The following is a 17,695-nucleotide window of genomic DNA, read 5'->3' on the forward strand; positions in this document are numbered from 1 at the left end:
GGTGATTTTATGAGTCTCTGGTTGCACTTTATTCTTCTGACTGTGCATCCAATATTTCTTCCCTTCTTTCAGCCTGCTGTATGCTTCCAGACCTCATTCTTTCCGCCAACTTTTTCTTCCTCTCTCCCTGCCCTCTCCCCTTTCTTTCTTTCTTTCTTTCTGTCTTTCTCTCTTCATGACCCCTTTCTTTCTGTCTTCCTGTCCCCTCTTTCTTTCTTTTTCCCTTCTTTCTTTCTGTCTCCCTGCCTGCTCCCAAGCCACTGCCACCGCCATCAGGGAACAGGCCTCCAAACCACCACCGCCCCAAGCTCTCCCTGCTTCACCACACAGAAGCTTCGGGCCGACCAGGTTTCCTCTCCCCATCATTTCTGAAGTCGGAGAGGAAGTTCTGGGCCAGCCAGGTAGTGATTGGCTGGCCCAGAACTTCCTCTCTGACATCAGAATTGACGTCGGGTGGGGGAAGTTGGTCAGCTCGATGCTTCTGCGTCAGGAAGCAAGTAGAACACGAAGACAACACGATCGATTCGAGTTGCCTTCGAATTCTACCGGTTGATTGCGATCGACCTTTTGGGCACCCCTGCTCTAGCCCAATATACAGTAAAACCTTGGATTGCAAGTAACTTGGTTTGCAAGTGTTTTGCAAGACAAGCGAAACATTTGATTAAATTTTAACTTGATATACAAGCAATGTTTTACAATACAAGTACATACAATATACACACATCACAACTGAGCCAATGGTTTTTCTCTCTCTGACATTACAAGAGAGTAGTGACTTTACAGTCTAAGGCCCAGAAATATCAAAGAAGAGACAAGTTAATCTAATCATGTATTTTTTTAATGAGTACAGTGGTGCCTCACACAACGAACTTAATTCGTTCCAGGAGCAAGTTTGTTATGCGAAAAGTTCGTTATGTGAAATGCGTTTTCCCATAACAATACATGTTAAAAAAAATAATTTGTTCTGTAGCATAAAATATGCTAAGATGACATAAAAAAAGATAAATTTTTTGTTATTATTTTTATTTAGATACATCTAAAAACATAATTGTTTTTTAAAACAACACACATTTTTTAAATTTAAAGACAGACTAAGTAGAGTCTAATTTTACAGTGAGAGAGGGCAGAGTCTCAGCGGCAAAAACTGGGACTGTTCATTTTTTTTTTTTTTCTAGCATCGGGGAAGCGGCGAGAGTAGCTCCGCCCCCCCCAACGCATCAGCAGTAGGCGCCGGGCCCCTGCGAGCCGACGGTCCGCCACTGCACAGAGAGCCAGGCGGAGAGAGGGCAGTTAAGCGCAGTGCCTGCGCGGAAGGATGCAGCTCGGGCGACTTCGTTGTGTGAAACGAAGTTCGTTGTAGGAAGCAAGACATGAAGTTCATTGTGCGCAGTGTTCGCTGTGCGAGGCACCACTGTATAACTTATGGGCAGACTGGATGGACCGTTCAGGTCTTTATCTGCCGTCATTTACTATGACTATTCTAAACAAGCAAAGTCTTGCAATACGAGTACATACAGTATACACGCGTCACATCATCACATCTGAGCTGATGGTTCTTCTCGCTCTGACGCTGCAGGAATGTAGTGACTGTTTTAAATGAGTGAGGTCTTCCAATACAAGTACGCATAGTAATTTGGATTAAAGTTTTTGGATTGTGGAACGAATCGTCTGAGTTTCCATTACTTCCTATGGGGAAATTTGCTTTGATATACGAGTGCTTTGGATTACAAGCATGCTTTTGGAACGAATTATGCTCGCAAACCAAGGTTTGACTGTATAGGAAATCATATGATTCCTAGAGGGTTAAGAATGAATAAAGAGCCTAAATGGCTTCCTCAAAATAAAACAAAATTATGGATTGCTGGACAGCAATTTTGAATAAATGCAGTTTTGACTTAATGCTTCTGATTATTGACGTGGCTTCTGAAGAGGAAACTGCAATTAAGGCAGCGGATCCAGGAAATCGAAAATACGAGTGCAACAAATAATTGATGAATTTAATAATAGGAACATGGAAATTCTGGTGGAGATGAAGAAGTTTTAGGAGTCCATCTGTCTAGTTAAGATAAAACAAAATATGTGATGAGTTAGACTATGGCCCTCTTTTACCGCAGTGCGCTAATCGAATTAGCGCGCGCTACATGCTAACGCGGTGCATGTTAGTCTAATTCGGTTAGCGCACCTTAGTAAAAGAGGGGGGTATGGGTCTCATTTTCAAAAAAGAAAGATGCCCAAAAAGTGGCTTAAAAGGGCAGATGGATGTTTGTTTGGGTTTTTTTTTTGCCAAACCCTTCCAATTTGGTATTTTCAAACCCTATTTTCTAGATGGACAACTATGGGGTTCAAGAAGGGATTGGACAATTTCCTGAAGGACATGGATAGAGGTCCTGGACCTGATGGGCCGCCGCGTGAGCGGACTGCTGGGCGTGATGGACCCGGCAGAGGCACTGCTTATGTTCTTATATGCTGTTCATCCACAGTTTGTCTAAATCTCAAAGGGGCACGGGAGAGGCATGGTGTGGCTGGGACTAGGGTAGGCTTTATGACTTTGAGGTTTTTCTGCCATAATCAAACATAGAATATGTCCAGGGCACATTTTAGACATCTGGGACTAGACCTGTTTTAATAACAAATAAGTGCTAGAGAAACTCGGACACATGGCCCCGCCCCGTCTGGAGGGTCTCCGAGCATGCTCAGATGGTGTGTAACATAATCCACGCAAGCCCAAAGGCTCCAGATGCTGCCGGGAGGTCGGGGCGTTCCAAAACCTAGACAAAACTACTAGGTTTTGGAAAGTCTGTCCTGGCACTCAGACAGTCCTCTTAAAACAGGACATGTCTGGGTTTTCCCAGACATCTGGTAACCCTAGCCCAGGGGTAGGCAATTTCAGTCCTTGAGAGCCGGAGCCAGGTCAGGTTTTCAGGATCTCCACAATAAATATGCATGAGACAGATTTGCATCTCAAGGAGGCAGTGCATGCAAATCCATCTCGTACATATTCATTGTGGAGATCCTGAAAACCTGACCTGGCTCCGACTCTCAAGAACCGGAATTGCCTACCCCTGCCCTAGCCCAAACTGAGCAGATGACCACTGGAGGGATGTAAGCATGACCCCCCCCCACACACACACACACTCCCCCAGGGTTACTGACCTCCCTCCTACCCCTCAAAAGATGTGAGTGAAATAATACATACCTGCCTGTATGACAGCTTCATATGTTATGGCCAGTCCTAGCAGAGCCTGGTGGGAAGTGTAGTCAACCATAGAGATGGGGACTCAGGCCCATACTCCACTCTAACCACTAACCCCATCCTAATCCCATTGTACCAACATATAGGTGACACCTATTGGTGTGGTGTACAGTTAGGTCCAGTGGGCTGTGGAGGAGTAGGCCTCATGGTTAGTGAAGTAGACTTTGATCCTAGGGAAATGGGTCCAATTTCCACTGCAATTGGAATTCCACTTAATGCTCCATTGCCCCAGATATAAAACCAGATTGTAAGTCCACTCAGGACAAAGTATCTGCATATAATGTGTATAGGGCTGTGTACATCTAATAGCACTATAGAAATGCTTAGTAGCAGTGGTGTACCTAGGGTATGTGACACCCGGGACTCATCATTTTTTGACACACCCCCATGTAAAAAAATATTTTTAGTAACAACCCTTGACGGTCCGACGCTTTACCTTCCGTCAAGCTGAAAAAACTGCCGGCTTTGGCAGTGATTCTGCTACGTTGCCCATGGCTCCCCTTCATGCTTTCCGTTTGCCTCTGCCGTGATCCATTAGGGCAGTAACAGGAAGTTGCGTCATTGGCAGACGTGGAAAACAAGGAGAGACGCGGGCGACGTAGCTGAATCACTGCCAAGGCTGGCAGTTTTTTCAGCTTGACGGAAGGTAAAGGGACATCGGACTGGATGAGAAGGCTGGGAACATGCTGGGCCATGGAGGCTACCCAGAGTCTTGGGGCCGTGACTCCAAGGCCGGGAACATCCCCCTCATAGCTGGCACCTGGGGCGCTCCCCCCCCCTTGGTACGCCACTGCTTACTAGTGGTAGTTGTGGATGGCTTTTGGAGGAATCTCCATATGCTATAAAGGTGTTCAATCCCCCAAACCGCAGATGAACTCCAGCCCCGGCCCCCGATCTCACCAGCTTTTCAAAACCCGGACAAAGTGCCTCAAAAAGAGGACATGTCTATTGAGATCTAGATGTCTAGTAACCCTAAATAAGGGGGTTATGGTGAGATGTGTACCTTTTTATGTGAAGTTCACTGCAGTGCCCCCTAGGGGTGCCTCACTGCTCTGCTGTGATCAGTCTACTAAGAACGCTGGCCCCTCCTACATCCCAATAGCTTGTTCTGTGCACTTTTCTTTTGGACATGGGTTTTTTGTTTTAAATGTTTAAAAAAAAATAGATGCACTAAGCACAAACACATCCATTTTTGACAAAAAACCAAGACAGACATCTTACAGTTTTGAAAATAGGCATGTATGGTACTGGATTTTTGTACGTGTTCCGCAAAACGTCTGAACTTAGATCTAGACATCATATCAAAAATGCACCTCTGTGCCAACAATCACGTATATATTTGGCTAAATGAAGAACAGAGGGGAAAAGATAGAGTTTGAAGATTCATCTAGCAATTCAGGACATTGACATACTAGATCCAGAGAAGATTTTATAGAAGTAATGCAGCCAAATCCTCACAACAGGGTGAATCCCAGAATTTTAAAGTGAGGCCATTTTTGAGACACTTACAATCAACAAGGCCAGAGAACACCGTTGGCCAGATCCTGAGGACAAAACCATCAGCAGTAATTAACATAGCTGAAAGAATCTATGCAAAAGATATGTTAAGCCAGGGGTCCTCGAGGGCCGCAATCCGGTCGGGTTTTCAGGATTTCCCCACTGAAAGCAGTGCATGCAAATAGATCTCATGCATATTCATTGGGCAAATCCTGAAAACCCAACTGGATTACGGCCCTCGAGGACCGGAGTTGCCCACCCCTACGTTAAGCTGTGAAATGACTTTGTGCTCGTCTTGTTTTTCTTTTACTTTGTATGCTCATATTGTACGTCGCTTAGTTGTTGGCAGGTCATAAATCTGAAAAAGAAAGAAAGAAATGTTCGGACCCTGATTCAAGAGAAAATCCTGAAATTTGGAATTGGACCTTTTTTCTCTACCTCTCCAAATATGTCATTTCAATTGAGAACTTTTGTCCATCAATTTCTGCAGATATTGGGGGTACGTGACTTAGCACGCACATAAATTTAGGACAGTGTCTTAATTTGAGTCAATTTGGGCACCGGTCTGAATATCAGCTGGTGCCTGGCTAACTTTCGGGTCATCAGCCATAACCAAATCTTCAACATCTGGGCAGTGGCGTAGCAAGGGTGCTGCCCCTCCCCCGCCCTCATCTCCACAACCCGCAGGAGCAACCCCCTGCCACCCCCCCGTACCTCTAGTGCAGTGGTTCCCAAACCTGTCCTGGCGGACCCCCAGGCCAGTCAGGTTTTCAAGATAGCCCTAATGAATATGCATGGAGCAGATCTGCATTCCTGGCCATCTCCATTATATGCAAATATCTGTCATACATATTCATTAGGGCTATCTTGAAAACCCGACTGGCCTGGGGGTCCTCCAGGACAGGTTTGGGAACCACTGCTCTAGTGGTTCATCGCCATGAGCAACAACTTCAGCTGGTTCCTCTTGACCCTGCGAGATCTTCCTCTGACACCTCTTCCTATGCATGGCGCTCGGAAGTGACGTCAGCGGGAGAGCTGACGCAATCACGAGGAGCACGCTGACTTTGTTGCTTGCAGCAGTGAACAACTAGATGTGCAGGGGGAAGGGAAGGGGGACCTATATGAGGCAAGGGGAGGAGTGGGAAGAGGCAGGTGGGGCGGAGAGAAGGAGGGATGCCGGCTCCCCTACCCACAACGCATCTGGGGTTAGGTCAGCCCACAGCTGGAAGCAGCTTGCAAGTCACTTACTACCGCAGACCAAATATTACCCCGTATATTGTTTGGAGACTGAGAGGGGACATGATCGAAACATTCAAGATAATGAAGGGAATAGACTTAGTAAATAAGGGCAGGTTGTTCACCCTTTCCAAGGTGGAGAGAACGAGAGGGCACTCTCTAAAGTTAAAAGGGGATAGATTCCGTACAAACGTAAAGAAGTTCTTCCTCACCCAGAGAGTGGTGGAAAACATGGAACACTCTTCCGGAGTCTATTATAGGGGAAAACACCCTCCAGGGATTCAAGACGAAGTTAGACAAGGGCTGGAGGAGTTGCCATACAGTGAGAGATTAGAGAAACTGGGCCTCTTCTCTCTTGAAAAGAGAAGACTGAGAGGGGACATGATCGAAACATTCAAGGTACTGAAGGGGATAGATTTAGTAGATAAAGACAGGTTGTTCACCCTCTCCAAGGTAGGGAGAATAAGAGGGCATTCTCTAAAGTTGAAAGGGGATAGATTCCATACAAACGTAAGGAAGTTCTTCTTCACCCAGAGGGTAGTAGAAAACTGGAACGCTCTTCCGGAGTCTTTCATAGGGGAAAACACCCTCCAGGGATTCAAGACAAAGTTAGACAAGTTCCTGGTAAACCGGAACGTACGCAGGTAGGGCTAGTCTCAGTTAGGGCGCAGCTCTTTGACCTAAGGGCCACCGCGTGAGCGGACTGTTGGGCACGATGGACCACTGGTCTGACCCAGCAGCGGTAATTCTTATGTTCTTAAGTTGGCGCTTTGGGCTAGGAGGATAGAATGGCCTTGTGGTTAGAACTACAGCCTCAGCACCCTGAGGTTGTGCGTTCAAGTCCCGCACGGCTCCTTGTGACCCTGGGCAAGTCACTCAATCCTCCATTGTCCCAGGTATGTTAGATAGATTGTGAGGCCACCAGGACAGATAGGAACAAATGACTGGTACCTGAATGTAAACCACTTAGACAATTAATAGGCGGTATAGAAATTACTAAAATAAATGCTTTTTATAGAATCGAGTATTTCGAGTTAGACGCCTAACTTTTAATTAAATCCAATTAAAGCTGATTGTGAGTGTTGAGTGCCAATATAGGCACTGTCTAAGCCTATTACTCAATTAAATTAGGTGCCGATTTAGACAGACTCTATAGAATCAGAGCCTTGTAGTATACTTGCACAAAGTTGTGCTCACTTATGACAGGTCAATGGCTGGCATAAGTTGGCGTGTCTAAGGCATCATGCAGAACTGAGAGTATTTGATAAATTGTGTATAAGAACATAAGAATAGTCTTACTGGGTCAGACCAATGGACCATCAAGCCCTGTAGCCTGTTCTCACGGTGGCCAATCCAGGTCCCTAGTACCTGGCCAGAACCCAAAGAGTAGCAACATTCTAGCATCTCAAAGAAGAGCAAGATTCCGGAACCCCAATGAGAGCAACATTCCAGAGCTGAGATTGTGATGTCATAATGCCTCATTCCACAGTGCCTCAGAGCCAACCTCATTAGTGATGCTACAATGGCTTGATGGTCCTTACTTGGCATAAGTAAGAGGATAAAAACAGCCATACTGGTCATAACAATGGTCCATCTGCATGGTCTGTGTCCATCTTGCCCTGTAGCCCATCCTCACAGTGGCCAATCCAGGTCCCTAGTACCTGGCCAAAACCCAAGAAGTAGCAACATTCCAGCATCTCAAAGAAGAGCAAGATTCCAGAACCCCAATGAGAGCAACATTCCAGAGCTGAGACTGTGATGTCATAATGCCTCATTCCACAGTGCCTCAGAGTCAATCTCATTAGTGTTGCTACAATGGCTTGATGGTCCTTACTTGGCACACGTAAGAGGATAAGAACAGCTGTGCTGGATCAGACCAAAGGTTCATCAAGCCTAGTAGCCTGTTTTCACAGTGGCCAATCCAGGTCCCTAGTTCCTGGCCAAAACCTAAGGAATAGCAACATTCCATGCCTTTGGCCTACATATGCTCTGCCCATGTGTACACCCCCCTTGCAGTTAGGCACTAGCCCCCAGCTTCTATATAGGTCGCCCAGATCTGGAAACAGATACCAAATGAACATGAAGCTAATCAATTAGGGTGTTAACAATCAATAATTGGTGTTCATAAGCTCTTAATTGGCAGTAGTTAGGCGTTACAAGTGGAACATGCATGCCTAAATTTCATAGCATGACCCAGAGGAGGGACATGGGCGTGTCATGGGCAGTTCCCCTTCGTGGATACCATAATCTCAAATTGAATAAGGAACTCATTTGATTAGCCAATACATTTGATACAGTAGACTCTCAGTTAACCAGCACCTATGAGGATTGATAGATGCCGGATAAATGTATTTTCTGGTTGCTTGAGAGTTACTATTAAAAATAGGCCTAACTAACACTATACCCCATACTATGCCATACCATAAACTGTTCCAAACTACTGGGCATGTGGTAAGCAAAGCGTGAGTGTACTCAGGTGTAACATGCCAAGTTTACACTTAAATTTCCACCAGAAATTGATTTTATTTTCATTTTTATTTAAAGTATTACACAGTATTTCTTAGATTTTTTTTTTTTTTTTGCTGGTTGCTTGAGTTCCAGTTAAGAGTCAGTCTACTGTATTGATATTGAATAATAATTGCAAATTTAGAAGTTAGCGGAAGGAGTGGGAAGAGGCTGGGGGGCCCCCCACCATACATGGCACCTGGGGTGGACTGCCCTCCCTTTAATATACAGTGCTTTGTCAGGTCTGTTCTATGTGGAATCCAATAAACCATATTTCTGGTCATCTGTTCTTTCCTCCTTGATCTGAAAGGCCATTGTTCACCCCCACTTCTGGTTTCTTGTACTTGTATCTAACATTAGGTTCCAAGTTACAGAAGGTGGGAGTTAGTGCCCTGGGTTTTCCGCACTTAATTCTTGGCCCTACTTTTCTATCCCTATTGGCTTATGCAAATGAGCCCCCACATCTCTCCACATCCCCCACAAACTGCCCCGGCACCCATTTGTCTATTTAATTCGTTTTCTATCCCAGCCTCTCCAAAGAACTCAGGATGGGTTACAGATTAACATACATAATATACAGTTAGGTTACAATTTGTCATAGTTACAGTACACTCCTCACTCAGTATTCGCGGAGGTTAGGGACAGAGCCAGCCTGTGAATATGTAAAATTCGCAAATAACTTTTGGGCCAACTCTGACCTACCCCCGCCTCCCTCCTGCCTCCCGGACCTTACCTGGTGGTCTAGTGGTGACACAGGGCAGGAGAGATTTTCCTACGCTCCTGCCCCGTGCAGAGCCGTTATCAAAAATGGCTACCATGAGTTCCCGTTGTAGTCTCGTGAGGCCATGGGAACTCACAGCAGCCATTTTTGATGACGGCTCTTCATGGGGCAGGAGCTTAGGAAGATCGCTCCCACCCCGCATCACCGCTAGACCACCAGGTAAAGTCTGGGGAGGTTGTGGACAAAGCGATTCACTAGGGTAGATCCTGGGCCAAAAACCCACGAATAATCAAAATTGCGAGTGCTGAAACCGTGAATACGGAGGGAGAAGTGTACAAGTTTTTTTTAATACTGGTTTCAGAAACTGAACGCTCAACTATGTGCAGCCTGCTATTGCTGTGTTGCTTGCCATCATCATGTGATTTCATACTAACAATCCAAAAGTGATTTATCTCTGAAGCACAGGACTTATGAGATCATCCAGTAGGTGCTCTGGGTTAACCATATACCTGATCAACATCTTTATCGAATGTGGAGGCGAGATTTGCTACGAAAGAAACAGCATCCCGGGTGAGAAGTGTGTGATACTCTTGTTCTAAGCCAGGAGGTGGAGCCTGCAGATCCACCGTCACCGCCATCTGGAAGGAGGACCTGAAGAGGTTAATGCAGAGGATAATTTAAGGAGTAATTGCAGTCATCCATGCTGCGTACCACACCAGCTTTCATCCAAGGGAATCTCCAGGTAGGCAATTACTGTGCAGTTACTAAGGTCCGGATTCTATATATGGTGCCTAGCAGCCCTTACAATATAGCCGCAGCTCAGCGTGGTTATCAATCAACTGCTAAGCGTCCTTTATAAAATGCCACCTAGCGTTGCCTAGGCATTCTTGAGTTAGGCCAGGTTTTATTTGGCCTAATTTACCAGTGCCTAACTAAGGCGCCTAGTGATGCTTAAGTAAACCACGCCTATTCTCCACCCCTAACCACGCCTCTGTTTCAGATAGGCAGTGTTAGGTGTCGGAGGGAGCCTTGACTTAGGCATCGCTAGACATCCTAAGAGTTCAGCACTGAACTCTTGTTAATTAAAAAAAAATTTTGATTGGCTGAAAACTGGCGCGGTCAATTATCACTCCAATTTAAAAATCAAAAGTTGCACATGGATTCTGAAGTTAGATGTTACTAAGCATCCTTGATTAGGGCACCTAGCAGTACCTATTGTAGGCATGCTAGCAATCCCGGGGCAAGCAGTGGCTTCCCTCAGGTCTGTCTCAATAGAAGACTATGGGCTTTCCCTCCAGGAAATTGTACAAACCTTTTTTTAAACCCAGTTTAAGAGGAACAGAGCAGAAGATGGATAGGATGGGAGGAAGAAGGAGAACACAACAGAAGATAGATGGGACTGAGGGAGAAGGGGAACAGAGCAGAAGATGGATGAGACTGGGAATAGGAGAAGGAAAACAAAGAAGATGGATAGATCTTGGGGAAAAGGAGGAGAACACAACATAATATGGATGGGACTAGAGGGAGAAGGGGAACAAAGCAGATGACTGAGACTTGGTGACTCAATGTGAGAATTTTTGAGAGAAGAATAGAGAATTATGGATGCCAGAGATAGAGTGGGAATTTCAAAGAGATAGTGAGTATTTGGCAATCGGTAGGTATGAATGGGGGTATGTTGATGGGCTGGGAGAATGAGTGAGGGCGTGAAAAGTGGGGAAAGGTTGAAACATAGTGTGAATGACCTGGAAGAATGGAGAAAGGATGAGAAGCATTGACAAGGAATGAGGTCCTAGGGGGGGGGATATGAAAGGAAGGAGATAGACCTCAAGTCTGAAGGGGTTGAGTGAGGGTAGAAATTGGGTTTAAAAGATTGTGAAAGAGAGACAATAGGAGATGGGTTAGAGTAAGAGAATAATGACCTGGAGGCAAAGAAAGGCGAGAGAGACAAGGATAATGCTGGTGAGGGGATGAGAAGCAGTTAAGAATAGGTGAGGGTTGAGAGAATGAGTACTAGGGATGAGTAATGGGGGACTAGGGAGTGAGTAAAAGATTGGGGGGGGGGAATGGGAGACCGGGAAAGGAGAAACAGATGGGTTAATAGGACTGCAGGAGAGGGGATAAGAGGGAGATGAGAAATGAAAAATAGACTAAGGACTAGAGGGTAAGAGAAGGGGAACATGAGGGTAAAATCAAATGACAGCAAGAAAGCACCAAGGGTCTCCAGAATAGGGATAGTAGAACTTTATTATGAGACCCGATACAGGCTTTGTTTCAGTAGATGTGTCTGTGTCAGGGGTCATAGAAACATAGAATATGACGGCAGAAAAGGGCTATAGCCCATCAAGTCTGCCCACTCTAATGACCCACCCCCCTGACTTTACTCCCTTAGAGATCCCACGTGAATGTCCCATTTTCTCTTAAAATCTGACACGCTGCTGGCCTTAATCACCTCTAGAGATAGACTGTTCCAATGATCGACCACCCTTTCTGTGAAGAAGTATTTCCTGGAATCACCTCGAAATTTCCCTCCCCTGATTTTCAGCGGATGCCCTCTGGTGGTCGAATGACCTATAGGACAGAAGATATCATCTTCCACCTCGATACGGCCCGTGACATATTTGAACGTCTCAATCATGTCCTCCCCCTCTCTCTTCGTTCCTCTAGTGAGTACAGCTGCAATTTATTTAGCCTTTCTTCATACGTGAGATCCCTGAGCCCCGAGACCATCCTGGTGGCCATTCGCTTAACCGACTCAATTCGCCGCACATCTTTCCGGTAGTGTGGCCTCCAGAATTGAACACAATACTCCAAATGAGGTCTCACCATGGATCTGTACAGTGGCATTATCACTTCAGGTCTCCTGCTGACAAAACCCCTACGGATACAACCCATCATTTGCCTTGCCTTGGAGGAAGCCTTTTCCACTTGATTGGCAGCCTTCATGTCATCACTAATGATCACCCCTAAATCACGTTCCGCCGTGGTCCTAGCCAAGGTCTCACCATTTAGTGTGTAAGTTCTGCATGGATTTCCCTTACCCAGGTGCATTACTTTACACTTTTTAGCATTAAAGCATAGCTGCCAAGTCGATGACCACTGTTCCAGTAGTAGTAGGTCCTGCATCATACTGTCAATGTACTTGAAATCCACTTGATACACCAATGCTATTCAAAAACAGAATTGCAGCAAACCATGATAATTTAAACTGCGCCAAAGATTCACCACTCCGGTGTTTCTTGGCGTTGAGTTCAATCCAAACCATGCAGGTCTCATCATAAAGTTTTACTGTCTCCGTCCTGGAGGCCGTTGGTGCTTTTTTTTTGCCATTATTCCCTACCATGTGCTTTGGACTCCCTCATTTTTGTTGGTAAAATCAAATGATCAGATATCAATGCAAAGAAAAGTTTATAAAAGGAAGGATCAGTGCCAGACCGATGTAGAGAAGAAAAGGATGACGACAAGAGGAGAGAGAAAAAAATGGAACGGACAACATGAAAAAGAATTTAGGAGAAGGCTGACATAAGAAAAGTGGAAACTAGACTGGGACCAATCCAATTGGAAAAATAAAATGCCCAGACAACAAAGGCAGAAAAGAACAATATTTTGATTGAGATGCTTTAGGAAATTTTGATTTAGGAATATTTTGATTGAGATGCTTTAGAAAAGTACATCTTTTCGGTTTCTCTTTCACCACTATTACCCTGCTTACATAGTCTGGCTTTCTTGAGCAGAAGTGGAATGGGGGGGGGGAGTGTCTACATGTCTGGTTTTATCTGCATGCTCTTTGTGGTTCTTTATTTTGTATCAGGCAAGGGTCTAGACCAGTGGTTCTCAACCCTGTCCTGGGGACCCCCCAGCCAGTCGGGTTTTCAAGATATCCCTAATGAATATGCATGAGAGAGATTTGCATATAATGGAAGTGACAGGTATGCAAATCTCTCTCATGCATATTCATTAGGGATATCTTGAAAACCCGACTGGCTGGGGGGTCCCCAGGACAGGGTTGAGAACCACTGGTCTAGAAACATAGGGCTCCTTTTACTAAGCTGCGCTAATGGTTTTAGCGCACGCTTAACGCATGCTACAACGCCGCACACGCTAGACGCTAACGCCTCCATTGAGCTGGCGTTAGTTTTTCCACGTAGCGCAGGGGTTAGCGCGAGCTAATCTGCAGCGCATGCTAAAAATGCTACCGTAGCTTAGTAAAAGGAGCCCATAGAAATAAAGGCCAGATGGCCCATCCAGTCTGCCCAAACGCAGTGTCCACTATCTCCTCTTCCTCCTATGAGATCTCATGTGCCCGTCCCATGCTTTCTTTTTTTCCTTTATTTCCTTCCTTTATTTATTTTGTTACAATTAAATAACAAACATACAAGAATATCAATTTCAGTAATAGCATAAAATGCTCATAAACAATAAAATACAAAAGGAAAATTATTTATCAATGATCTAGTCCAGGGGTAGGTCAATTCCGGTCCTCGAGAGCCAGAACCAGGTCAGGTTTTCAGGATCTCCACAATAAATAAGCACGAGATAGATTTGCATCTCAAGGAGGCAATGCATGCAAATCCATCTCATGCATATTCATGGTGGATATCCTGAAAACCTGACCTGGCTCCGGCTCTCGAGGACCGGAATTGCCTACCCCTGATCTAGTCCATATTATTCGGACCGCTAATGCCGCTGCTAGGAAATTAAAGTATCTAAACCTGATATTAAAATCTAACAGGCAGGAAAAACACGTGGCACACTTTTTTTTTTTAATGGCAACTAAACATCGTCCCAGGCTAACAAAAGTAAATTAAGAAACTGTCTGAAGAAAAAGGTTGCCCCCACCGCTAAAGCCTTGGGCTTAAGCAGTCGAAATTGCTTCCTCTTTAACTGAGGGCTCCTTTTACTAAGGTGCGCTAGCGTTTTTAGCGCACGCACGAAATTACCGCTCGCTACACCGCGCGGTACGCTTCTAGAATGATGCCAGCTCAATGCTGGCGTTAAGGTCTAGCATGTGCGGCAATTTAGCACGCGTTAAGGCCCTAATGCACCTTAGTAAAAGGAGCCCTGAGTCTGCTTAAATACATCAGGAAAAATGTCCCATGCTTTCTTGCATTCAGACACAGTCTCTGTCTCCACAACCTCTACTGGAAGACTATTCCACACATATACCACCCTTTCTGTAAAAAAGTATTTCCTTAGATCAGGGGTGTCCAATGTCGGTCCTCGAGGGCCGCAGTCCAGTCGGATTTTCAGGATTTCCCCAATGAATATACATGAGGTCTATTTGCATGCACTGCTTTCATTGTATGCTAATAGATCTCATGCATATTCATTGGGGAAATCCTGAAAACCCGACTGGATTGCGGCCCTCGAGGACTGACATTGGACACCCCTGCCTTAGATTACTCCTGAGTCTATCACCTCTTAACTTCATCCTATGCCCTCTCACTCTGGAGTTTCCTTTCAAATGAGACTCGCCTCATGCATCCTTGTTCTGCACGTGTGACTGAAGTGCAGGGTTTGGCTAGCATGTGAAAGGCAAGTCTAAAACAGGCACCTAAAAATTGCTGTTATAGAATTAATTTCAGCACATTTTGTCCTGGTGCCTAACTTAAGAGCCCTTTTGAAAATGACCTCCATGATGACCATTTCTAGAATACCCACTAGGCGCCAGCATCGAAAGGTTATTCAGGTTAAGAGATAATTATAAATCAATCACGATAATAAAACTTATGCTGTTGTATCTCCCCACAAGATAACAACTTAAAAAAAATCAGACTACACTCACAGTCCTTCCTGAACGTGTTCTTCAAAGCTCCGAGTCTAACTGTTCGTACCGATGATTTTGGGGATTCAAGACTGAAAGTTTATTTAATGTGACTTATTTGCTGTCAATATTTAACAGTGGTGAGCTCGGACTTTGAATCTTGACTTCTAAAGCACTTCAGTCATGCAACTCATTTGTATTCTAAACTTTTTGAGAAGATGAAAAAAAATGACTTTCAAACTTTGGCACTGCAAATGAATTTGGGAGCATTTTCTTCTGCATTGCAAAAATAGGTGATGATTACAGGACTCATATGCAAAGGAAGGTAGGATTTTAAGGAGCTGATTCACCTTCTTGGTGGCTAGAGTCAATAGCTGTTCACAGTTTACTCCTTGATGTTCTGACCTCGCTTGAATTCCATTACTCTATTCTGTCTTGGGGCTAGATTCACAAAGCAAACCGATCGTGTAGCGACCAAATTCCCCTCTGGCCCGATTCACTTACCTCTCTGCCGACCATCCTCCAATCCACGCATGCAAATGAGGGGAGGGACATTCAAAAGTAGGGAAGGCAGTGATTCACAACACAATCTTTTTTTTTTTTAAATTCTTTATTGATTTTCCAAACTGCAATAGTGCAATATACAGATAAATTACATACAATTAGTCAAATTACAAATATACATAACCAAACCATTTGCTCCCACCCACCCACCCATCCAGTGATTATTTAATACAACACAGAAACATAGATTTCTCCAATATCATTACCCTATTCTAATTAACAATGCCCTCCCATCCTCCCACCCACCCCAAATGTAAATACTCAAAGGTCAAAATTAGGACAGAAATATCCCCCCTTCCCTGGATGTGTACAAAATAAACAAAAACTGACTCATAATCAAAGACCTACTATAGTGAAGTAATATATGATGTCAACGGGCCCCAAACCAATTTAAATAAATTACTGTGTCCCAAACTATCAGCATTCATTTTTTCATATCTATAGCAAGAGCATAAATTTACCCACCAGAAAGGAAAATTTAGGCAGCCATAGTTTTTCCAGTTTCGGATTACCATCTGCATGGCTATCTCAGTCATGACAAGAAAAAGACGGCATTTATATTGATCCAAAGGGGGTTTAACATGTAATAACGTTCCACATATACGTCAGTGGAATTGATGATTCCAATATGTTGTTAATCTCTTACCCCAGAATGACCTCCAAAAGTTAAGTATCAAAGGACAAAAGAACAACAGATGATCCAGTGTCCCTATGTCCAGTGCCAGCATCTATTAAGAACTGTCTAACTTGTGTAACCTAACAGGGGTCCAAAAAGATCTATGTAGCAGAAAAAACCATGTTTGTCTCATAGATGCCGACGCTGTACATCTCATCCTCCAAGTCCAAATTTGTGACCATCTAGATGCAGAAATATACTGCTTAATCTCAATGGTCCAAATGTCTCTAAGACCATTTCTTGGTTTTTTTATTCAAGAAATCAGATATTAATTTATACCACCGGGCATCCTGATGTCCTATCGAATCTGTCTGGAAGCATAGGACCTGCAAGCTGTAATAATTTTTAAAATTTTGCCAATCAGGGAACTGACATGTATATCCTGGACATATGAATGATTCAACTGGATTCTACAGACCTAGATTTTCACTTGTGTATGTTGGACACCCTGCTGGAAACTACAGACATATTTTCCTATAGCCAGGCCCAGACTGTTTGCAATGCTAACAATGATGTTCCTGTTTCCCTGCTGGGAGAATATCCCTTCAAGGTTATGCTGATCTGTTATCACTGCTATATGACTTCATTAGACTTCATATGCCAGACACTCTACAAAGCCATAAAACTTTTATAATGAGCAAGAAGCTTTGCTCATGTGGGTGTAACGAGATGAAAGAACTTGGTACCAAACCATGGGTTTCCTGTCTCCCAACCAAGCTATGGGAACCAGACAGCTGGATTGTGGAAAGGCCATCTCGTTGCCAACTTTTCATCTTACAAGGACACCAGCTCGAACACCTCTAATTAGCAGCTGCATGTCTCCTCCGTGCTGCAAGAAGGAAGTTCAGCAACAGTTCTCTGTTTCTGTAAGGCCCCCCTTTTGCTGGGGTGGGGTGGAGGTGAGAGAGAGGCGTGGACGATAGGGAAGAGTTAGCTGTACATTATTTTTATGTACCAATAGGGAATTACATAACCAGAATTTGGGGATGGACTTTCTTGGGACAAAGGAAGAATTGCTCTGTATAAAAAACACGTACATTCTAGAAAAAGCCAGAGAGATTCACTTACTTGTGCTACGGGGAACTGCTAGCCCCCTGCTAAGCATATGGGTGCAAATTCTTCTCTCCATTGCATATTCTGAACTGACAATACATTTTTTAGATATGTCTTTGCTGCTGTAATACTTATAGTTTTTATACTAACAATAAACAAATATTGTCTGTTTTGGAAGATACAATGCCGTCTTGTAGTTATTCCAATGAGGTAAACAAAGCAGCCTTTTTATCTCAGAACCCTTTCTGAATGGCTTGCTTCAACTGCAACCAATTATAATTTTGAGACTTTGCAATACCATATGTTTGTTGCAGTCGTGAAAAATCAAGCACCAGGAACCTCTCCACCTACGCTAGCAAAAATCGGCAGGAGGGATTCCCTTTTTCCGAAGTTGGAAGCAGGAAGAAAGCAGGGTCCCTCCACCTGCAA

At 44.3% G+C, this 17,695-nt stretch overlaps 1 protein-coding gene across 3 annotated transcripts in view; it reads right to left on the reverse strand.

The window, feature by feature from the left end:
• The window catches only part of LOC117358035 (malate synthase, glyoxysomal-like), a 90,739-nt gene extending 75,245 nt beyond the window's left edge, over positions 1–15,494 (reverse strand). For 2 of the 3 annotated variants that reach the window (XM_033939469.1, XM_033939453.1), the window contains exons 1-2: positions 14,995–15,082; positions 9,722–9,863 (exon numbers count right to left, since the gene is read on the reverse strand). In XM_033939469.1, the coding sequence (XP_033795360.1) occupies positions 9,722–9,850 (129 nt within the window). In that variant the 5' untranslated portion in view covers positions 9,851–9,863; positions 14,995–15,082. Of the gene's footprint in view, positions 1–9,721; positions 9,864–14,994; positions 15,083–15,477 lie in introns of those variants that run through there. The other variant, XM_033939460.1, reaches the window with a different exon arrangement.
• Between the last annotated feature and the right edge of the window lie 2,201 nt (positions 15,495–17,695).

Source organism: Geotrypetes seraphini, chromosome 1 (assembly GCF_902459505.1).
Source record: "Geotrypetes seraphini chromosome 1, aGeoSer1.1, whole genome shotgun sequence".
In the NCBI taxonomy this organism is placed as follows: domain Eukaryota; kingdom Metazoa; phylum Chordata; class Amphibia; order Gymnophiona; family Dermophiidae; genus Geotrypetes; species Geotrypetes seraphini.